The 23,780-nt window shown below is 40.5% G+C and overlaps 2 protein-coding genes across 4 annotated transcripts; one reads left to right on the top strand and one right to left on the bottom strand.

The window, feature by feature from the left end:
• Positions 1-7,674: 7,674 nt before the first annotated feature.
• On the bottom strand, positions 7,675-13,974 carry LOC147262854 (uncharacterized). Of its 2 annotated transcripts, none has more exons than XM_086202100.1 (8): positions 13,901-13,974; positions 12,532-12,734; positions 11,789-11,893; positions 11,604-11,699; positions 11,394-11,504; positions 10,866-10,989; positions 10,583-10,786; positions 7,675-10,496 (listed from the first exon to the last, which is right to left on the bottom strand). In XM_086202100.1, exons 2-8 carry the CDS (start codon positions 12,679-12,681, stop codon positions 9,511-9,513), a joined length of 1,776 nt encoding a protein of 591 aa, XP_086058226.1. In that variant the 5' UTR covers positions 12,682-12,734; positions 13,901-13,974; the 3' UTR covers positions 7,675-9,510. The 2 variants fall into 2 exon arrangements, with proteins under 2 accessions (XP_086058226.1, XP_086058225.1); XM_086202099.1 differs by lacking the exon at positions 13,901-13,974 and adding an exon at positions 12,884-12,991.
• Positions 13,975-14,036: 62 nt separating this feature from the next.
• On the top strand, positions 14,037-23,529 carry tspan33a (tetraspanin 33a). Of its 2 annotated transcripts, none has more exons than XM_086202103.1 (8): positions 14,037-14,368; positions 15,975-16,032; positions 16,224-16,348; positions 16,499-16,573; positions 17,109-17,204; positions 17,326-17,454; positions 19,542-19,706; positions 20,388-23,529. In XM_086202103.1, the coding sequence occupies exons 1-8, from the start codon at positions 14,264-14,266 to the stop codon at positions 20,487-20,489; spliced, it is 855 nt and encodes a 284-aa protein (XP_086058229.1). In that variant the 5' UTR covers positions 14,037-14,263; the 3' UTR covers positions 20,490-23,529. The 2 variants fall into 2 exon arrangements, with proteins under 2 accessions (XP_086058229.1, XP_086058228.1); XM_086202102.1 differs by having other exon boundaries at positions 16,221-16,348; positions 20,388-23,526.
• The last annotated feature ends 251 nt before the right edge of the window (positions 23,530-23,780 follow it).

The raw sequence follows: 23,780 nt of genomic DNA, 5'->3' as shown, positions 1-23,780 counted from the left end.
GATTGAAAAGAAAACCGACTTTGGGCATGGAGTTATCTGTCCATCAATCACCCTCACTACTTCCTTCTCCAAGACCCTCCTCTTCCTCTCAGCGTGGAATCCTATTGGATTGCTGCCACACACTCTCTCTCTCTCTCTCTCTCTCTCTCTCTCTTTCTCTCTCTCTCTCTCCAGACCACACCCACTATGTATTTAACAGTTCAATATTGTGCAAAACTGGCTAGCCATGACTATTTTGTTTTATATTCATGATGTTATCGGTTTAATTTATCCTTGATTTGTTTGCACAATCGGGGTGCTGGTCTTATAAACATATTTTTGCTCTGTTTCTTTTAGGAGAATTTTAAGAGGTTTTAAGTATCGAAGCAGGGCGTAGTGTTTTGTGTGCGAGTGTATAACTATATTTGTGTGTGCGCGGATGTGTGCGTGTCTGCGTTTTAGTACAGGATATATGTACGTATGAGTGTGAGATGTGTATCTAAGACAGGGGTCTTTCTCTCTATCAGTATGCACCTTTTACAGATTGTATCTATTTATTTATTTATTTTTCCCAGAAGAGAAAAAATGTGTGAGAATGTGCATTTGTATGTGTGTGTGTGTGTGTGTCTTATGTATTCTAAAAAGCTGATTTTAAGCCTAGACAGTAAATTAAGGTAGCATTACAAGTATGTGCGTGCGTGATGGGCGTGTGTGATAATGGGCCTCCTTAAGACAGGGTTACCATGGACAGGCATGCTTCCAAAGCTTTTGTGATTTGCTTTTCTCTTATTAATTTATTTTTCTTTTTTTTTCACTTTTTAGCCAAGCTGCTTAAAAAAAAAAAAAAGCCTCAATCTTTTGAAATTTATCATCACTTTTTTTTTAAAAAAAAGTTTTTTTTTCCTGTTGTGAGGTGGATCTGCAGAGTAATGAGGAATTCCAGCTTGACCAGAAAGTAACCAACCTTTTATTATTTTTGACTTTTTTAATTTAATTTAATTTTTTTTTTTTCAATTGCTGCTTTTCTTCTTCATGGCAGATGTTTGCTCTGAAAGGTAGAACCACCAAATGCAGCGGGGGTGGGGGTGGGGGTGAGGGGGGGGGGCGTCCTGAGCATTTGGCTGTTACACACTGTTATGAATATCATTCACTCATCGTTAGAAATCTCCGAATGAACTCGTAAGGCTGGTGCACCGATGCTGCAAGACCTCTGAACCTCTTTGTTTGCTCACATCCCGCAATTTTAGGATTTCTCTGGGCGAAAAAAAACGAAAAGAGGAACTTCCTGTAACTTCCTGTAACTGTAGTTTCAGTGCTGGAATTGAATTCTGGAACATAAAATTGGAGGGAAAAAAAATCAGGAAAGTATCAGACGGCACCCTTTTTGTTTTATTTTATTTTTTGTTATGCGTGCGTGCGTGTGCGTGTGTGTGTGTGTGTGTGTGTGTGTGCGCGCGCTCATGTGTTTGTAATTACTTCCATGTAACATTTAATTTATCTGAAGTAAACCCCGATTAAGTTTGGTCACATGACTCAAGGCACATGTCCCTGCTTTACTCGAACCATTCCTCACGTCCCGCGATTGAGACCGGTTGTCACATTTCCTTTTCTTTTTTCTTTTTTTTTTTGGAAGTGGATCATAAATCAGATAATTAAAAAATTCAGCGGTGAAATAAACTCCAGCACGAATGGTTGTTATTTTAACATGTCATACTAGCCACTACAAAGTCTTTCCGGTGCCCGTATTCAGATAGACTGCAGGAAAAATAAAGCTCTATACAAAGATTTTTAAAAAGAATAATGCTCTAAAAAGAATTCTAAATAACTCAGTTTAATTCTTGCTTTGTTGTTGTTGTATCTACCTTCTAGGTCTCACTGAAGAGCTCTCCATGTTAAGCAGAGGAGGGTTGTTTTTTTGTTTTTTGGCAGGGGAGAGTATGCATGAACACACTGCCATACACTGCATCCTGTGCCAGGTAACAGACTTCTGACATGATTATGCAAAACAAATGTGAACACTGAATGTGTCATTAGCGCTATTGTCATCCCAAAATAACAAACTAACAAAAAAAAGGAAAAAAAAGTCCACCCTCTGTTCTTACTTGTTTTATTAGCGCCTCATAAACATCTTGTTGCAGCACTTTGTAAGCTAATTTGCAGTCAGTTTCAGTATAAGCTGCTAGCTGCCTGTTTTCACCCTTGACAGTTGAGTTAAGCCCAAATTTAAACAGGTTCTTCCACTTCTACTTCCTGTTACTGACGCTGGTTCACTGCTAAACACATCCAGCAGGCACCTTGGACTCAATTTCATTTTGTAGGAACGGCCGTGAATGTTACTCTCTGAAAGTGAAATTAGGAAACGAAATTGTAGAATCTTTGGGGAAGATTTTCGAATCATGAACGCAGATTTTTTTTTTCCCCCCGTTCAATGCATAGCGCCAAAACCAGGTTGAGTGTCTTGATGCCGGTGAGAGAGAGATTCCAAGGCTCTGTAGCGCCCCTGTGTGGATTGGAGAAGCATTGCAGTTTTTGTTTTGTTTTATATATATATATATAATATATATATGTATATATATATATACATATATATATATTTAACATGAGCTGTTGTGTTGCAGTATTTGGTTTTAGTGGGTGTAACCCTGCATCCCACAAGATATGCAAAAACAATGCAATAACTCTGACTGTATACAAGGTTCCCGAAGTAAATATACTTGTGAGAAATATTATGGAGATGTATTTTTTATGTTTGTTACATTTTTAAGTAAACTCGGTGGTTTCATGCCAGAGAAACCAAACATACTTGAAATCAGGTACATTGCAGTGCAGTATAGTAGAGATGTATTTATTTAAGTCCTTCTGGGTCAGATTTGGATGTCGAGGCAGCAACTTGAGATGAGTGTGTTTTGTTGGGGTTTTTTTTTTTTTTTATTACGATGATTATTATTATTATCATGATTATTTTGCTGGTGTTGGTTAAAAATCCAGCAGCAAGGATGACTCACTTCACCTCTCTGACTCGACTCTTTTCTGGCTGCAGCTCTTTCTCTCCTTTCTTCTCGGTGGAGTGAGATGGTGCACCGTCAGTATTTGCATGAGGTTCACACGTCTGCCGGGTTAATTTTGTTTCATTTTTGTAATCATGTCACATGATAACAGAGTAGCTATTTCTATTTAGTGTACATACTACTTGACTGCTATTTCTTCTCTTAGATCATTTGAGGATGGACAGTATTTGAGAGGGGGGGGGTTTAAAAAAAAGAAAGAAAAAATGATTTTGCATATCTTGTGAGTTTATAATTAATTGAGTCCTCACCCCTGGGAAGGACAGTGCTCACGATATATTATTGCTTACGTGCGTTTAAAAGTGAACTTTTCACACACACACACACACACACACGCGCGGAGGTCAGTTTAAAATCACGTTCCTTCTTGACAGGAAGTAACGTTTGTCACCGCCGACGCGTCGATTTAGAAAAATCACGTGTTGAATGAATGAAGTTAACGACACGCGGTTTGTAGGGTGTAACTGCAGTTGAGCCGCTGCAGTCACAAATAAATAAAGGAGTATATTTGAAAGTTAAAAAGCAACTACTTCCACCTGAATTATATCCTGCTATTGTAGAAAGAGCCATGGCGACACCTAGGGAACAGTTTGTGGACATCAAAATGATGAGCGAGAGTAATTCAGTTCCCAGGGTCCTGAGGTCACGTCCACGGGGGGGGAAGTGAGGGCGAAAACAGATAAAAAACATTTCATGAAATGCGTGAGGATAAAAACACACAACCACAAATCAATAAATGCAGTAAAAGCATAAAAGGGAGGCATCCCTCGATGGGTTTGTGGTGCAGTGGATCGAGATTAGCATTCCCATTTGTTCATAACATCAGAGATTCAGATAATCCCAATTATTCCACCTCAAATAACAAAGTTCATAAATCAGCCGGAGTTCAAATTGCTATTCTGGCGGTTTAACATCGAAGGATAAACCCTATACATAAAATGTCTTAAATATTGAAATATAAGTACTTTATAGTAACTCCAAAGCCCATTAAGCGACTTTTTCCGACCGGATTACACTCTAAACTCCTGCCTGTAGCACTTGGAACGCTGCTGTTACGATGATTAACCCTACGTGTGCCCGACGCGTCACATGGGCTGGTGTCTTCGTCTGTCTGTAGTCTTCAGGCTAACAACCGCAGCGTTTTACCTGAAATCCCTCCCCGTTGAAGGCAGAATTCGACGGCTTAAAATTCAGATATAGACAATCCGAGTTGGCGGTTGATGGCGATGGGATGTGATTTTCGATGGTTTTGTGGGATTATACAAGATTTTAATCCATCGGGATTTGGATTTCAGGGTGGTGACAGTTGTATAGCCACGTTCATGTTTTCTTTGCATGGGTTTCTCTCTCTAGGGGTATAAAGTATCGGTCCTATGTGAATGATGATATCTTTTGTCTCACCACTAGCCAATGATTGTATATTTTTATATACCCTATATAGCAAGATATACATGACTATATAATATTTAATCAAGAGAATGTTTGATTAAGGGTAAAGGCAGGTATTTGGGAATGTAGTTAAAAATGTATCATAGGCCTGTTGACTGTAGCGACGGTATGAGTTTATTGACTCGCGTCCCACTTTATTTTAACCAAAAGGAAACAGCAGGGAATAATAATAATAATAATAATAATCTCCTATTTCTTGAGTTTTTAGGACATTTTCACAGATTGGAAAATTCCCAGATTGAAAACCAGGCTACCGAACACAAATAGAAAATTTGCATTGTTTTAATACCCCCCCATCTTCTAGCTTTTCTATTTTCTTCCTTTAGCTGGAGATGGTTCAGATTATCCAAATAATCTAATCAGATTCGTAAATGTTCTTCATTCTCCTGTCAGAAAGCATTTGAATGAATCGAGAGATTAATGTGCTCTTGCCACTTGAAATCGGCTGACAGGCAAACCAGCAACCTGTCGACAGCTCCGAAGTCTGAACGTTTTCCTACTGTAGCATCAGGAGGTGCGTGTGTGCGCGCGCGCACGTCACAGCCCTGCAAACACACACACACTTTTAGAAACACGAAGACATGGAACCAAAAAGTCCGGCGACGACTGACTTAGACCTCTCTATGCTTTTCTGCTTTTCCTCTCTATGAAAATCATGTAGCTTTATTTTTCTTCCATGAACAAATTAAATCTGTGTGGAAAAACAAATTCGTATGAAGATGCCACCGATTTTTGTCACGATACGCCATCTTACTTCAAAAGTCCTAAACTCCGCGTTTGCAGCGACGTTGTTGCGCCTCATTTAGCGTGGAAGGAGACTTTTTGTGGTTTATTTGATCTTTAAAAAAAAAAAAGTTGGATTTAATGTGACAGGTTTGTTTTGGGGTTTTTTTGCATGATATTTTGAGGAGCAGGCATAAAACTTTACTTTGGAAGAGCTGTTATATGAACATTTTACACAAATAATGCGAAATATAAATAGTGGTGTGTTTGACTGCAGCGTTACGAGTGCACGAGGGGAGGGGTCTCATTATGTTTCCTATCCTGTGAGCATCCGCCGCCATTACGACCAATATATTTTCTTGTAAATTAAAATATCTACCGATTATTGTTCTGTCCCGACAGAAGTGTTTCATCTATTTTGAAATATAAATGGTATTTTCTGTTTTCCCGAGGTGAAAGAAGTGTTTTCGTCGATTGAGATTCAGTTAAAATTTCAATTCCGTTCTCTTGAGAGACGAGAGGGTCTTCGGGTGTACAGATTTTGACGTGGAATGTGATGAGGGCTTCGGTCAGTGGAAGAAAGGAGGGAATATATTATGAAAAACAAGATTATATTGCAAGTTTCTTCTATTTTAATATTATATTTAGAAGTATTATATCTAAATTCTATAATATTTTAAAAACTGAAGTTTGCAAGGTGCCTATTATGACTGATATAAACATCTCCACGTGGTGGCACTTTCTGTCTTGGTTTTACCAAATATAGCTGGACGTTTCTCTTAGACTGAGAAATGATTATTGATAAGTTTCCTTTGGGTGCGGAATTTAGGGAGCAACACACACACACACACACACACACACACACACATTGAGATTATACTCGTTAAATTAAAAATTTCAAGCGATGCACTTCATTGAACATTTACTGGATTAATTATGATCAAGGAACCAAAACTGGTGGATGATATTTTGAAAAAAAAAATTTTTTTTTTGTCCGTGTGAGAAAAAAAATTGTTGAAACGTTGATCCTTAATTTTTATTTACAGCCAAAAAAATGGCAATTAAACGTTCCAGTCAACACAGTTCCGTCACGAACATAATCTTGACATTTTAAAGCCTTTTCATTCCGCGAACGTATTGCTTTTCTCGGTTCTGCCTAAACCTAAAAACAAAAGGAGATATTGATGAGATTCGCCTTCCTATGAGGTACAGAACTTAGTTTCCTCTATTTTGTAGCATTAAACATCAACCTTTTATTTGACTTTTCCTCTTGTTTGGACCTCAAAATGTGTTACCGTGTGTGAAGACCACGAAAACAAACAGGAAACATCCCAAATTTGACACCAGGAGTTGCTTCTTTTTTGTGTGCGTGTGTGTCTTTTTCAGTAGCAGCTAATGGTTCAAACTTCCTTCTCGCTGCAAAATCAGCCCCAAATGTGCGACGCAAACTTCCTGTCTGCTCTCCTGTCGTTAAAACTCTAGAAAAATGTCCACTCCTCCGAATCTGCTCTTACAATTCACCGCAGCGACTTAAACATGACAAATGAGCGAAGATGTTTTTAGCCCCTTGACCGCTAGAGACCCACACGACACGTTTTGAAAATTCAGTTCCAAAGCTTTTTTGTTTTTCACTTAGGGAAAAAAAATCAAACTACGCAGGAAACTTAAACTGTAGATTTGTGTGCGCGAATGCAGAATGATTTGCTTCCACGAGCTCTTTCAGCAGCACGCAAGCAAAATCGACCTTTTCTTTTGTTCGATTTCATTTTATTCAAATCCAGGCGGGCGATCCCCGGCCTCTCAGCCGAGCGGGGGGGATCCGTCTGGTCCCTGTCCCTTCAGTTCCAGCTCTGTTCTCCACCGGTCCGTAGAGTTTGATATCAACGTTCATCGTCTTCACCACTCATGCAAAGTCTTTTAAGGGCCTTTTACAGGATTCGAGCTGTTTTGTTTTTGTTCGTTTTCGGAGGGTTCATGTTTTTCCAGGTGTTCACAGAGACCAACTTATTTGTTGTAATATTAGTAGTGACGCTACTGTTAAATGTAGTATTTAATAACAGCACTATTTATGGTCCCAAAAAAACAAAACAACAACAACAAAAGAAAAAGAAATCGAGTGTTATTGTGCTTGCGGTAGCTTTGGAGGCAAGTGGCTGTTTTTCTTTTGGTAATTAAGTTCTTTAAGCGACTCCCGCGCGAGGGATTTTCATTGGCTTTTTTTTTTTTTTTTTTTTTTACTTTCTTTTTTGGAAGTTGCTGAGTGTGACCCAGGCCCCACATCATTTGGTTGCCTCGGTTACCACGTCTCCTCTGTGGCGGCTGCACGGCCTCACAGTCGACGCACCCTATTCTTCTATGTTTTGGGTTTTTTTTTTTTTTCTAAAAGAGAGTTTGTTTTGTTGGGGGGGGGGGGTTTCTTCTTTTTTTTTTTTTCAATTTGCTTTGTTCATTCATTTCATTTTAGATTATAGAAAGGGAAAGAATACAAATGAAATAAAATCAGAATATTACTTCAATCACTTTTTCTACTCCTATTTTCAAAAAAAAAACCTGAAATGAAAAAAAAACAAACAAACAAACAAAAAGTTGATTTGTAAATAAGTAATGTACAGTTTGTATCTGTAACTTGTCAGTCTGTCATTGGTGACAGAGTCTGTCTTGCTTATAACGCACGCTACCAGTAAATAAAAAAGGAAAAAGTATATTTAGACTGTATGGTCCCTTGAAAGCAAGTTTTAAATTAATATCTGATGTATATTCCTGTAACATTGCATTTTTATCTGAGGAATGATGTTATTAAAAAATTGCAAATAAATTGCATTTCCTACAGCCGTGTTTTTCCTCCCTCTCTTCTTCTTGGTTTCCGCACGCTTTCGTATTTACCGCGCAAATATTGGGACAGAAAAATCTCAAAATAGAAATCCTCATTTATTTAACGTGAGGGAATTTATAGATGCTTTAGTCATTAAAAATAAAATTATAGAAACAAAACTTCTGGATTATCTGACCTTATACAACACAAAATGACTTATTTGTGATTTTCCATCGTGCGATGTACATTTTTTTTAAAACACTGTTTTACAGGTATTATGCAATTTAACAAAGATATAAAAAAAAAAAAAAACAAGGTTCTGGATTGGCCACAGCAGCACATAAATGGGATGTAAAAACAAAACAAATTATTTCAATCCCGAAGGCCAACAACCCCACACTGAGTATGAACAATAAAGTGGGCGGATCTCAAGTAAAACAATCTTCCGTCTGGCAGCAAAGTTTTCTCCTGCTTGAGGGGCTGCAGGTGATTTAAAATAAAAAAAAACGTGTATTTTTGTGTTTAAATGTATCAAATAGCTCGATATTCTGACTGCCATGCAGTCTTGTCAGTAATGTTGCTTGTCCACTCTGTACATTTAAATTACAGCAAATAACCGTAGAACGGTGGGATGAACTACAGAAACACAAATTAGTGAAAGTTCATTTAAGTGCAATATATTAATGTTGATAAATACACGTCAGTTCTGTCGAGAGGAGAAAAACAAACCCATCAAAACCCATGGACGTTCTCAAGTTCACATGTGCAACTGAGTGGGCCTCACTCATGAAACGCTCGTAGACACTGCAGCCCTCAATTCAGTCTGACAGGCTCGGAGCCAATTATAATTGCTCTTGGCAAGTTATTCCCCTTCATGGACGAAGCCCACTGACGAGTGACTGTGTCAAGAGTTGTCTTCTCCACCCAACTATGATTCTTTTGTTAAGACGGCGCAGATTTGGTTGGAAAAATTGAACTTTTTTTTTTTTCTTAAACGGAAAAAGCAACAAAAAAAAAGAAAGAAAATTCAATTGGCAGTATAAAATGAAAAGAAAGTGGCTGAACTCGCTCTAATTGAGTACAGGGTGAATTTGTCTTTTTGGCCCCATTTTCCTGGTCGATGGCGCAAATGTTTTCTGCACAACACGCCATGGTTGCGCCGGACCACGCCTCTTAACACGGCGGCGGCCTGAAACTCGTGATGAGCGCGCATGTTTCGACACGCCCCTTTACGTTTAGAGCTCTTTGTCTTTCTGGGGTTTCTGCAGGTTTTGACGAGTGACGTGTCCAAAACATGAAGACCTTTCGTCGCAGCCACGTCAACAAAACCCATGAAGGAATTCACCTGATTGGCTTGGGTGGATTTATTTCCACACCTATAGAAGAACCCTGCAAGAAGCTTCTAGCATTGGAAACTTGATGAACTTTTACACTGATCTTCTCTTTGCTGTCAATTAAAGTAGAATATTAAAGAACTTTTGGCTACTTGTCGGGTTTATGAGTTGTCAAATGTCTTTTTAAATTCCCCTGCTGGGAGAATTCTCTCGCGCATTGGGAACACTTGAATGGCTTCACCCCGTTGTGACTGAGCGAGTGTCTCTTCAGGCAGTTGAGCGTGAGGAAACGTTTCAGGCACACGGAGCACAGATATGGACGCTCGCCAGTGTGAGAGCGCGTGTGGACGTTGAGGTGACTCTTACTGGAGAAGCCCTTCCCGCAGTGGGTGCAGGTGTACGGTGTCTCCCCGGTGTGTGACCGCGTGTGCAGCAACAGCTCCCCCGAAGAGAGAAACGACTTCCCGCATGTGGTGCACAGGTAATTCTTTTCCCCTTTGTGCATCTGCATGTGTCTAGTGATGCCCGCTTTACTGAAGCTTTTCCCGCAGACGGTGCACAGGTTGGTGGGGCCGTCGTGCAAGCGCTCGTGCTGCTTGAGTGAGTAGCTGCATAGGAATCCCTTGTTACACTGCCTGCAGGTGAAAATGCGTCCTCTCTTGTGGAGCCGCTGGTGTTGATAATAACCTGACGGGCTGGTGAATCCCTTCTCACACTGGCTGCACGAGTACGGGAAGCTGTGGAGCTTCACGTGGGTTTTTAACTGATTCGGATGTTCAAAAACCTTTTTGCACGTCCGACATTTCGTTTCTTCCTCGGTGAAGTTTTTACTCACCTGTCGCGAGCTCAGGAACCTTTTGTCTGCCTCTGAAGGTTCTTTCCGCCTACATCGCTCTTTGTTTTCCAAGTTGTCCTTGGTCCTCTTTCTTCCAACATCGTCCATGCGTTTGCGTTCCTTCTTTTTCTGTAAGTTGCCATCTACTTTCTTCTCGGCGATTACGGCGTTTCTCTCAGATTTCCTTTTCTTAACGGCATCTTTTTTCGGGTGCTCACTCTGGATGTGCTCTTGGACTTTCCTCTTGATGCTGTGAGCGAATGAACACTGAGGGCAGACGAAGTGACATGACAGCGGACCTGAAAACAGCACAAAACACATAACAGGTTTGGAAACCACTAAATGATTCTTCTCTCTAGAAACAAGGAGCTTTATGTCTCCTGACCTGATTCCTTTATCGGTGACCAATCATCTGTTCTGATGTCTGAGCTTTGTCCTGAGTCGTCTCCTAAATCCTCAAACATCAATCTCTGTGCGTCGCCGTCGTAATCATCGTCGCCAGCGTGTGGCTCTATGTACTTCCCCGTACCGGTCTGGGTAGGGAGGGCCAGCGTGGACAAAATGATTTCATCGCTTGTACCGGAAGGAGCTGCAGAAAGAAATATCATATGATTGCGTGTTGTCAGAAACGGGGAAATTTCCTCCAGACGATGGAGACGGAAACACACCGGAGCCGAGGGTCCCGCCAAGCTGTTTGTGGTGGAGCAGGAGAGTTTTCAGTGCCGAGGGTTCGGACAAATGATGTCCAATGTCTCTTGTCACTGCTGATGTTTCAGTGAGCCAACCTGCTGTCTGACAGACACACACACACACACACACACTTAAGAGGGAGGAATAAGACAAGAACTTGCAGGTACTTTAGAAAATGTTCCCCTAAAGTAGTAGCAGTATTGGTCTGATTTCACCTTTTGAAAGACAAAAAAAAGGATAAACAAAAAGTGATTTACAACCCAGCAACAAGTATTTGTACTCTTACGAATAAACTAATGCTGACACACTCCACTTCTGCAAGACAAGAATACACAATTAATCCCTGCTCAATTACATATAATCTTTTATCTTAAACCCTGAACCGGAAGTATGACTTGACAAGCACGTGACGAATTCACAGTTCATGTGACACTGGGAAGCATTTCTGCAAAAAGGATCAGCGTTTATTTGTTGTTGTTGTTTTAATTGACCCACTGTGGAATTACCTGTTCCAAGTCTGGCACAGGCAGTAGCTGCTCCAGTCTGGACAGGAACTCGGACACCAGCTGCTGCAGTTTTTGGTCGTATGAGGGGCCATAATTTGCAGAAAACCCCTCCTACGGGAACATTGACCCGGGTTAATGATACAGAGATTTTCCCTCTTGAAATGTTTTTTTTTTTAAATCAGACAGCCGAGATTCTTCACCGACACTCACATGGAAGAAGAACTCCTTTTCAAATGGCACATTCAGTAACTTCTGAACTAGATCGGCAAAGTTGGAGTAGGAGGTCTTCAGGATGCCGACGACGGTCTGTCGAGTGGTAAATTTCATATTCTTAATTTAGCGGTTTGTATTTTTTTTTTAAAAAGCTGCAGGACTTTTTTTTTTCAGAAACTAACCAGCTGATCTGTGGAGCCCAGCTCGACACTACAGGCGTGTATTTTATCCAGGTGAGCCTGGATGGTCGACAGGTCAGCGTCGCCTCGGCACAACTCCAGAACCACCTGCAGCCGGGAAGAAGACACAAATTTCCATCAGGAGCAAAAACAAAACAAAACAAAAAAACAACACAGATGTCAGGGGAGCTTGAATAAAACCGTATTATTCCAACAAAAGTAAAACATAAAGAACAAACTCACTGGCTTTCAGTTTGAAAGGAAGCTGGGAAGCTTTTAAACTAGTTTTGTTACTCAAGAGAACAATTAAAAGTGTAATTTGATGATTTGTTTAAAAAAAACAACATGTAATTATGTAAATAACCTCTAAAACAAAAGATGTGGATGTGATAGATGAGGATGTGTGATTTATTGACATCCTTTGGAACATTAGACAGTGAGATATACATTTATAGATAACATATGTGTGTTAGGGGCAGAGAAAAAATATCAAGATGGAACTGTATCACGATACTATTTTTCAAAATATTATTGACGCAAAAAACAATAATGACAATGACGGTATTTCCATTTTTCGGTGTGTTTTCAGGAGTTGCTCATGCAAAATTGCACTCTCATTCTATTATGAACAACCGGAAAAAGCTATTTTGAGTGTTTTTGACTCAGTTTGTCCGCTGAACTCGCAACTTGCAGTGACGGTTCCGCTCCTTTTCTCTCTGTTTGGAGGAGAGAGCAGCCGGACCTACCTTCACTCTCAGACCCAGGAGCAGCTCAGCCCTCTGGTGGGGACTCAGCAGCTCGGGAAGCGTCTCCGTCACCAGGCTGATGAAGTCCAGCAGTTTGTCGTAGTGCGTCACGTTGTGTTGCTGGATCACTCGCCATAAAAAAGCGGACATGAGTCTCACGGGAGGAACCAGGAGGCGTAGAGAAGCCAGAGGAAGAGGTGAATCTGCAGAGAACATCCCACACGAACATGTAGCGGCTCGGAGTATTACTCAACTTTTAGCTACAAAGGCTAAAAATAACATTCGCTACTTTGTAGTGCGCTAAAATAACAAACAACTGATGTGAGCAGAAAAATAATATTATCACACAAACCTTTGCCCGTCCAAGACATTTCCATGTTCTAAAAAACTTAAGGAAAAATAACAAAACGCCCCTTTTGCATATCTTTTCACAGCAGGTAAAACAACGATAACTTCCGGGTAAGACGGATGCTGAAACTTTATGCGCGTACATTTACCCCTTCAAAATAAAAGTCGGAGCGTTATAAACAAAGCTCGCTGCCATAGAGACAAACGTGTAAGATTCAATTTACATAAGAAAGAAAGACAGAAAGAAAGAAAGAAACATGATATATTCGCGGTGAGAACAAGGTTTGGTATTAATTTTGAGGCGCTGGGTTGCATTTGGTATTCATTTGGGGAGACTGGGTCACGTGACATAGAGGCCATTGGCGAAAAAAAGTAAATTGTGCAATTAATTAATAATGCACTAAAAGATCCATTTATAATACTGAAGGCAGTAAATAGAAAAAAAAATATTATAACACAAAATTAAAGTGTGTCCCACACTTCCAGTCTAGTACTAATACCTAAAGCTAGCTGTGTCCTATTCCTCTCCCCTCTCTCCCTGGGGCACATCATATGCAAGCCATTGAAAGTAAATGTTGTATTTTGCAATATATAAAAAGAAAAACCACACTGTATTCATATAAAATATAGCATGCAAAAGCCCTCCCCCTCCCAAAAAAAGAGGTGTTTTCTATCCTGTTCATCTAGTATATGGGACTGATTCGGATTCCCTCGGTGAGCTGAAATGGAAGTTTGCACTAAAATATTCACATAAAATATAGGCGTTAATAAAATGCAAAAACAAAGAAAAAGGACATGGCCTGCACTTCCCGCCTGCTACTGATATTTATTGACTTAAGTCCATTTCCTACTTGCTGTACTCATAACTACATTTATAGAAGCTGAAGTACACATAACAATGTTTTTATTAATCATTTCCTAATCTTTATTTAGCCTAGTTTACGGCCAGCTGCTGCAAAACACTTAATTTGTGGGGAAAATCAACATTAAACTCACTTCAGCTGTTCAACTCTCTACTTACTTGACTTTCACTGAGGTCAACCGTTGGACCCTGGCAGGTTAAGGAACTCCCTCCCCAGACAGGTTTTATCACGTGATCACCGGTGAGCCACATTAGTAACACACCCACCCACACACACACACACACACGCGCGCAGTTTTCTACACGCTCAGTGGGTGTCAGACAGTCGCGCAGGTTTGCTGCGGCTCGCAGGCAAACCAGCAGTAGCAGCAGCAGCAACAGCAGTTGTATCTGTCGACACAAGTATAGCACAAGGAAGTGAGCAGTTCCATGTCATCATCATTCTGACTCGTCTCCGGACGGACTCTCGGAGACGCGTAAAGGGGATATTTGCGTGCTAACTCGGATAAAACGCGTGTCGCCATGGGGAGAGGAAGACGCAGAGGCGCACCTGGAAATGACGAGGACTTTTCATTTGTCAGTCCTGTTGTTAAATACCTTCTGTTCGTATTTAATTTCATATTTTGGGTGAGTCCTTTTTTTAAAATCAAACACCTTTTACATACAATAAATAATCTGATTTATTATTATAAAAAATAGAGATTATAGTCGTCCAACTAAATCAGACTGGAGATTTTTACTTTGAGGCGCACGCTGCTGCTTTGGATTTATTTATCTTGTTCCACAAGTTAAACAGTAGCCATGAAAGAGTGGAGAAGTTAAGCACATACACACACACACACACACACACACACACACACACTGTGCCCTTTTTGTTTACAGAACGTTGAGAAAGGAAATATTGTGGGACAAACATCTGATTCCACATTCCTGATTTGTAAAGGCTCAAAGCAAGAATATCACTTTTGTCCAATGGCTGAGCAGCAAACACCTGGTGTGTGTGTGTGTGTGTGTGTGTGTGTGTGTGTGTGTGTGGTGGGTGAGAGCGAGAGAGAGATCAGTGGCCTTATACATTTATTATTTCACTGCTTTCTTTCATGACATAAAGGAGGGGTTTTGATTCCAGCATTCATGGAGTCTTGCAGATAAGATAACAAAATAAATCCACCATTACCAATAATTCTACTACTAGTAGTAGTCGTAGTAGTCGTGTGACTTACTACAAAATTACAACTGGGTTGCAGGGTTTGAATAAGCAAAGTCCGCGTTGTTTGCTCTGTGTCATGTGCAGCATTAAGGGGATTTCTCCCAAACATGTCGGAGCTGATCTGTCGTTACAGATTAGACTCAGTAAGGTAGTGAGAGGAAGTGGGTGGAAAACTTGAAGAGTTCCTTTTTCTTTTTAATCTGAAAGACTCATATTTATCCATTTACTTCTGTATTTTCTGGACTGTCAGACACCCTTCAGTTGTGAATGTGCCATGCAGCCATGTATGAACAGGACAAGGCTGTGCAAAAACTTGAAGCACCCCACGATGGAATGTGTTGTTGCCATTTCTGTTGCCTCTGGCTACACTGAGGTTCTGTATAAGATGCCTTCAAAATGACTTGCGGTGAATAATTTGAGATTTAAAGGCAATTTATTATCAGATGTATGGCGATAATCCATTATTCAACTATCCATCCGTGGAATCATGCAAGAATGTGATGGAGTGGTTCAATCTGTGTCCCTAGTAACATACATCACTGCAAAAATAAGTTTGCTTCAGGGTTTGTTGTACTTTTTTAATGAAAGCTTCTTAAAAAAGAGGGCGATAAATCTCATCTTCCCTCCCAGGAACGAGCAGTGTCTAGAGAAACTGGATCCATGTCATTCAGAGAGGGAAGAGGGCTTTCTTTGATTCTGAGCCTCAGTTAAAAGGTTGTTGGGGTTTTTTTTTTAAAGGAAAGCTTATCTACACTCCAAGATACAAGAAGTACTTCAGTTCTTTCTCTTTTAAAAAAAAAAAAAAACAGTGCAGCGTTGAAAATGTCTCTGCTTGTGTACAGTTTGCTTGTATTTTGTCGGTGCCACTTTGTGTGTGTGTCATTTTTTCCCACATCTTTCTTAAATCATGATTAAGTGTTGTGGTGACTGGTGCCACTCCTTAGACAAGTATGAACATAAACTTCTTTTGAAAAGTAGACATGATTCAGACTTCTTCTTCTTTTTTTTTGTTATTTCTCTCTCTAGATTATCTCTCTGGTGATGGTGTCAATCGGTGTGTACGCCCGTATGACGAAACATGCAGGTGAACGAGCCCGGGTGAACATTCAGTGTGAGACTGTGGGAGTATCGAGTGTCAGAAGAGTGCTGGCTCTTTGTCCGTGTCACAAAGCTTCTTGTGTTGCTGTACTTTAATACAAGTTTCAAAAGGAAATGCAACATTAGAATTGTGCCTTCCCTGCATGTTTTCATCTACTTGTCCTTGTACTCCAGAAGCAGCTTTGGCTTGTCTGTCAGTGGACCCCGCTGTGATGCTGATGGTGGTCGGGGTCCTCATGTTCATCATAACCTTCTGTGGCTGCGTTGGCTCCCTACGAGAAAACATCTGCCTCCTGCAGACGGTAATTAAGGAGTTTTTGACCTCTCTATAAATTTCCATATTGCATAAAGGTTTTTGTTTTTTTTCCTTAAAATGAAGACACAGAATCAAGAAGTTTGACTGGAAACAGATGCAAAACTCCCTCTCTCTCTCTCTCTCTCCCTCTCTGCAGTTCTGTATCTCTCTGACCATCATTTTCTTGCTCCAGCTGGCTGCTGGTATTCTTGGATTCATCTTCTCAGATAAGGTAATGAAAATAGATCTCCACGTCAAAGCAAATGCATACATTTTTCTGCAATTTAAAAAAAAAATACACATTTAAAAAGTCTTTTGTTAGCGTATGACCATTTATTTTAATGGTTATCAAAATGGGCTGTTGAGTTGTCTGTGCTTTGTGCAGTTTATATTTATGTATTTTATATTAAATCTAGTCTTCAATGAGGAGATAAAGCTGAACAAAAAGTGCTAAAAGAGGGAGGTTTTATTTATTTATCCTTTTCTTGCTGCTGTTCTTTTTTTTGGGGACTTTTGGGTACTTTTTAATCTGAGTCATAGAGAATGACTGCCCTCTGCTGGGCATAGTGTGTACAACACTGCACTTTTTTTTCCCCCTCCCACAGCCAGGAGTCGAAGATATGGCTTTCTGGTGTTAAGTATTTGCGTGAAAAGCAGCTTTGTTTTCTTACCGTGGGAAAAGTCTTATACATTAAAGGTTTTCTGTCAACCTTTTTTATGATGACATCGTCTTTTTTTTAACATCTCTTTCCATCATGTTTTGCCAGGCCCGGGGTAAAGTGACTGAGGTGATCAGTGATGCTATCGTCCACTACAGAGATGACCTAGATCTGCAAAACCTCATCGACTTTGGCCAGAAAGAGGTGAGATTTAATCCGAACACAGACGTGCGCACCAGGTTCTTCTCATTTTAGAACCATAAATATCGGACTTGTTGCTATATGCAGTGACGAAGTCTAACATTTCTTTCTGTCTGGTACCCAGTTTGGCTGCTGCGGGGGTGTGACATACACTGACTGGTCCCAGAACATGTACTTCAACTGCAGCGAGGACAATCCCAGTAGAGAACGATGCTCTGTCCCCTTCTCTTGTTGTATCCTCACCAAAGACAAGGTCATCTTCATTCAACTCTCTGGTGAAACTTTATGATGCATACAAAAGTTTGGACACACATTCTTATTTAATGTTTTTTCTTTATTTTCATGATCGTTTACATTGTAGATTCTTACTGAAGGCAGTAAAAGTATGATGAACACATATGGAATTATGTAGTAGCTCCATCCATCCATTTTCTACCGCTTATCCTGTTAAGGGTAATGGGGGGGGGGGGGGGCTGGAGCCTATCCCAGTGGCCTTCAGGCAAGAGGTGGGGTTCACCCTGGACAGGTCACCAGTCCATCTCAGGACCAACACATGTGGACAGACAACCATTCACACTCACAGTCACACCTACGGTCAATTTAGAGTATCAATCAGCCTCGTCCTCTCTTGATGTCTTTGGACTGTGGGAGGAAGCTGGAGTACCAGAGAGAACCCACACAGGAACAGGGAGAACATGCAGACTCCACACAGAAAGAGCCTGTGCCAGAGCTGGGGCTTGAACCCTGAACCTTCTTGCTGTGAGGCGACAGTGCTGACCACTGCACCACCGAGCCACCCTGAAATAACTCAAAACATGTTTTAGATTTTCCATTCTTCAAAATAGCCACCCTTTGCTTTGATTACTGCTTTGCACACTCCTGCCGTTCTCTCCATGAGCTTCATGAGGTCTTCACCTGGAACGGTTTTCCAACAGTCTTGAAGGAGTTCCCAGAGATGCTGAGCACTTGTTGGCCCTTTAGCCTTCACTCTGCGGTCCATCTCATCCCAAACCATCTGGATTGGGTTTAGGTCAGTTGATTGTGGAGGGCAGGTCATCTGGCGCAGCACTCCATCACTCTACTTCTTGGTCAAAGAGCCCTCACACAGCCTGGAGGTGTGTTTGGGGTCGTTGTCCTGTTGAAGAATAAATGATTGTCCAACTAAACACAAACTGGATGGGATGGCAAGTCGCTGCAGGATGCTGTGGTAGCCATGCTGGTTCAGTGTTCCTTCAATTTTGAATAAATCCCTAACAGTGTCACCAGCAAAGCAACCCCACTCCATCACACCTCCTCCTCCATGCTTCATAGTGGGAACCATGCACGTGGAGACCATCCATTCACCTTTTCTGTGTTGCACAGAGACACGGTGGGTGGAACCAAAGATCTCAAATTTGGACTCATCTGACCAAAGCAGAGATTTCCACTGGTCTGATGTCCATTCCTTGTGTTTCTTGGCCCAAACAAATCTCCTCTGCTTGTTGCTTTTCCTTAGCAGTGGTTTCATAGCAGCTATTCAATGATAAAGGCCTGATTGGTGCAGTCTCCTCTGAACAGTTGATGCAGAGGTGTGTCTGCTTCTAGAACTCTGAGTAGGATTTATCTGAGCTCTAATCTGAGGTGCTGTTAACCTGTGATTTCGGAGGCTGGGGCCTCAGGTGAACTCATCCTCAGCAGCAGAGGAGACTCTTGGTCTTCCTGTCCTGGGGCCGTCCTCATGTGAGCCAGTTTGGTCGTAACACTTGATGGTTTGTGCGACTGCGCTTGGGGACGAATTCAAAGTTTTTGCAATTTTATTATATGAACATTAACAGTTTTCAAAAAGGGCTGTCAGCTGTGTACCAACCTGACTTCTGCACAACACAACTGATGGTCCCAACCCCACTCAGAAGGCAAGAAATTCCACAAATGAACCCTGACAAGGCAAACCTGAGAGGTGAAAACCACTTCAGGTGACGCCGTCATGAAGCTCACTGAGAGAAGGCCAGGGGTTTGCAGCGCTGTCCACAAGGCAGAGGGTGGCTACTTTGAGGAAACTGAAGTATAAAACACATTTACAGTTATTTCACAATTTTTTCTTTGCTCCATAATTCCATGTATCATGTTTCACATATTTGATGTCTTCAGTATGTGTGTACAATGTAGAAAGTAGTAAAAGCAACAGCAAAACATAGAATGAGAAGGTGTGTCAAAATTTTTGACTGGTAGTGTGTGTGTGTGTGTGTGTGTGTGTGTGTACATGTGTATAGAGAGAGACAGACAGAGAGAGAAAATATATAAATTTATTTATATGACTCTTTGATGTAATAAACTCATTTTTTTCTGTCGATGTGTGTGCAGCTGGTGGTTATCAACACCATGTGTGGACAGGGCATGCAGAATGAAGAGTACATCAAAGCTGGAGACTACATCCACACGAACGGCTGCATTGACAAATTAGTGAACTGGATTCACAGTAACCTGTTCATACTGGGAGGGATCGCACTGGGACTGGCCATACCACAGGTACTCCATAGGACGCTGGTAAAAATAGATCTATTCACTGTTTTGAATTCTTCACAAAAATGATGGAATGAATGAAAAGGCAAGTGTGAAGCAGCACATAACAAATCAAACCTCTTCATAAAGCGTCATAAAAATAGACACTGATTTGTGTTTTTTTTATTGCACAGAGCAGCGCTTTTCTTCATAAATAGTACGTTAAACTGCATAATTTGGACTTAATGTCAGATTTACTTTAGTGCCCGCCTATCTAAATGACCCTCTCATGATTTTGTTAAGTATTTTTGATGTATTTTGGTAAATCGTATGATTTGGCCGATTGTTTCATCGTGTTGTTCTTCTCAGTTCCCTGACCTGAATACAGTTAGTCCTGTTGGGCTGTATTTAGCAACTGTAGAGCTTATTTTCAGATTTACAATAATAATAATCCCAGCACAATCTTGAATATCCCATTCTTAAAATCACCTGTCGTCATCCCGCTATCTTTAGAAAGTGTGTTTTTGTACATCTTCACCCCACAGATAGTTTTGCACAGACTTTTCGTAGTTCCTCTGACGTCAGTTTGAAAAAAACAAAAAAAAATCAAGTTCCCCTCCTTTCTTTCCATAAACTTTTTTTTTTTTTTTTTTAATGTTAACTAGTGCAGCAAGCTGATGGTGATTTGTCTGCCTTTCTCCTCTGCAGCTGGTTGGAATCCTCTTGTCTCAGATTTTGATCAACCAGATCAAAGACCAGATCGAGCTCCAGAACTACAACCAGAAGCACCGCTCTGACCCGTGGAGCTGACCGAGGCCAAGACCCGATCAGACCTTGATGCACAGAAACGTGGCAGCACCAGCAGTTTGCGGGGAGATACGGTGGAACCAGGTGTTCCTGTCCAAGGAATCTTCTGCGTGGTGTCTTGCAGTTACACATGCAGAACTTCTCAGAAAGCTCGAGGATGTCCTTGGATTAGAGACGAGTACAAACAAAGTTAACAGATGGAGAAATGGAATTCGGGCTTGCTTTGCTAAACATTTTACAGTTGTTAACATTGACCCTAAATAAGACATTCATCTCTATTGTTTAAACTGAAGATGCCAACAGGGAGTGGGAGGTCATTCGTATCTTTTTTTTTTTTTTTAATTATTATTTTTCTCAGTGCATATCTTAGTATGTTTGGTGAAAACAATTTATTTTAAACACATTGCGGCGGTTTTGGTTTTGTGATCACATTCTCCACAGTTTTCACGATGTCAAGTGGCTGTTTTGACTCTAAAGTTATAAAAGAATAACTTGTGTTCCGTAATGCAACCGATGCTTGAAAAGGGATGATTGGGAATGTTACTTATGAATAACCGCGCATTCACGCTGACGAGATGCAACTGCCACCACTTGCTGGAATGTAGTGTATATTGGTTCTTATCCTGTTTTGTTTTTCTCTTGTGTACATCACCTCTGGGTAACAAAAACCTCATATTACAGTATGACACATGCTAGTGTGCACATTATAACTGGACGCTTGATGAGACGTGCGAAGCCTAAACTCATGGTCTCACTGGTCGACGTGGCCTCCTTTGCTTCGTTGTCCTTCCTCGACCTCACACCGCTCGTGATGTCAGTTCCTCCTCACATTTTCCTGCATGATTTCATAGCCGCTGGATTTTCTGAGTTCAATGTCCTAATATGCTGCCATTACAAATAAACTTCTTTTTTTTCTTTTTTTTTTGCCAAACCCAAGCTTTGCGCACAGACATGCAGCGCCTGACATATTCTCAGTGGTGTATGCCCACTGAGCTATTGTGCTTGTTTGAGAACATCTTTTGTACTTCCTGAGGTGACGCCGACGCCACACCCATCATTTAGATTTTTTTTTTTTTTTTTTTTTGGTTTACTTACCTGTAACTCTTACTTCAAGACCAAAAGCAACAAAAAAAAATCTGCTCAGCCCAACAATTCTTCACAAAAAATCCAAATCAGGAGGTTGTTAGTTGAGAGTTTGACATGAACTTCACACTGCATCTGTATTTTTAAAAAAGTTGTAAGATCGTTGTCTTTGGTGTGTTTTCAATTCAACTTTATTTGTGTAGCACAAAAACAAATTCTTGCTCGTAGTGCTTTACAACAAAGAGAAGAACATTGGAAACATTTTGAAGAACATTATCATCATATTTAAAAAAAAAAAAAAAAAAAATCCTGAGATGGATATCGCATTTTCAGTTTATCAAAATCTGATCGTTTCTTTCCGCTTCAGGTTTGGGCGTATTTAGTGTGTCCTTCGATATCTTTGGCCAAAAGTGCGAAGAAGTACAATAAACGGACGCGTCATCTTCAGCCCTGTTTCTACCTGCCAAATTAAAAACCCAAGTCACATGACAATCTCACTTTGTAATCAGACGCCTGTTCTCCTTTGGGAGCTGTAACAGTCCTGCATGTTCAAGAGCCTCTGACGCAAGTCCGCAATCTAAACATGACATTTCAGTGTTGGTTTAAAGTTGATTCCTCAGCGTCTGACATGGGAAGAGATTTTTTTTGTTTTTGTTTTTGTTTTTTATGGGGGGGGGGGTGGGCTGTCACATTCAGTAGGTGTAATATTTTAATTTAGAAGCAAACCGAATGGCAGTTGTAACCTCTTTTGTGGCTTTCATGGAAGAGTGTGTGTGTGTGTGAGAAAGAGAGAGATCGAGCGAAACAGAAAGAAAGAGAGAGACAGAGAGACTTGGCCTAGGTTCCAGTACTTTGTGTGTGGTCCGGGTTTTTGCCTCTGACTCACTCAGGCAGCTATGTTGCTGGGGGTTGTAAGGAGGCGCGCACACACACACACACACACACACACACACACACAAAGAGGCAGGAGCAAAATTAACCCACTTTTACTCTCCACACACCAGAGGAGAAACAAAGCCATCAGCAGCCATCTGTGAATACCACAAGTGTACCATCCAATAAAAGCTGTGACGACAGAACCACTGTGGAGGTTTGATCCGTCACAACATCATTTTGATAAGAAGTCCAGCATGTTCCGGAATAAAACCCCTCTTGAACAAGTGCAAAGTTAGTTAAAGTTACTGTATGTGAACTGTAAGTGTTTCTGTGTTGAAAATATTTGTTTTTGTAAAAAAAAAACAACAGTCTGCTGTCTGTCTGCGACCCCCGAGGAAATGAAATGTTACTTTTCTTGATGTTTGATAACCTTTTTTTTTTTGTGTTGCTGTTTTTAAGGCCGTTTGATCCTTCGTAACAGAAACACACAGACGTGTCACACTTATTGTTATAAATTTCTAACGCTTGAGTCATGGTTTTCATCGTTACAGTACTTATTTACTTAGTAAGTTACTTAGTACTTAGTTACCGATTTGATTGTAATTACCATTCTACAAATATTGCGAATCAATTTGGGTATTTTTTTTTTTATTTTTAATGTGATACAAACACTTGAATACGGAGACAATATATACTGTACATTTTTAATGTAAATATGTCAGAGAGAGTTCAGCCTTGGGTATCGCTACGTGCAAATGAAGTAATTGAATGCTAATGTACAATAGCATTAAATCTACACTTTTTAAAGTAAAGGTAACAAGCAGAGATGCAACATCTTGGTGTCTGTATATCGATTTAGATCAAATGAATTGATTTTTTTCTCTCCCACGTGTAGTAAAAAGTATAAAAACCTTTTTAAAAATCCATAATACAGTAAACATATCAGTTATTCCAACTACGGGCGCTCAGACCTGGATCCCTGTCTGTAGGAGACTTTATAATTCCAGGCAAACCCCAAATATCTCCAAACATTTAGCCTCTGTGTCTTCTAGTCTGATTATAATTATATAGTTGGGTCTAATATGCAATATAAAAAAAAATCTAAAAGCCAATAAATGGTGCCAACGGCTGCCAAACTTAATCTTGAAACACCATTTTGAGTTTGTGCCAATTTTGTAGCTGCTATACATTGTTATAGAAAGTGTACAACAGGAACTAATCACATACACACACACACACACACACACACACAAAAGATTAAAATGGAGAACAACGTCACTCCTCTTTGGTGATTCTGCAAAAATGAACCTACCAGAAGAAGGTCTGAGTTGTTTT

The sequence above is a fragment of the Aulostomus chinensis genome, chromosome 4 (assembly GCF_037954235.1).
Source record: "Aulostomus chinensis isolate RoL2024-O1b breed Wild chromosome 4, RoL_Achi_v1.0, whole genome shotgun sequence".
Classification (NCBI taxonomy): domain Eukaryota; kingdom Metazoa; phylum Chordata; class Actinopteri; order Syngnathiformes; family Aulostomidae; genus Aulostomus; species Aulostomus chinensis.
The sequence above is the reverse complement of the archived record's forward strand: the minus strand, read 5'-3'. Positions and strand labels throughout refer to the sequence as shown.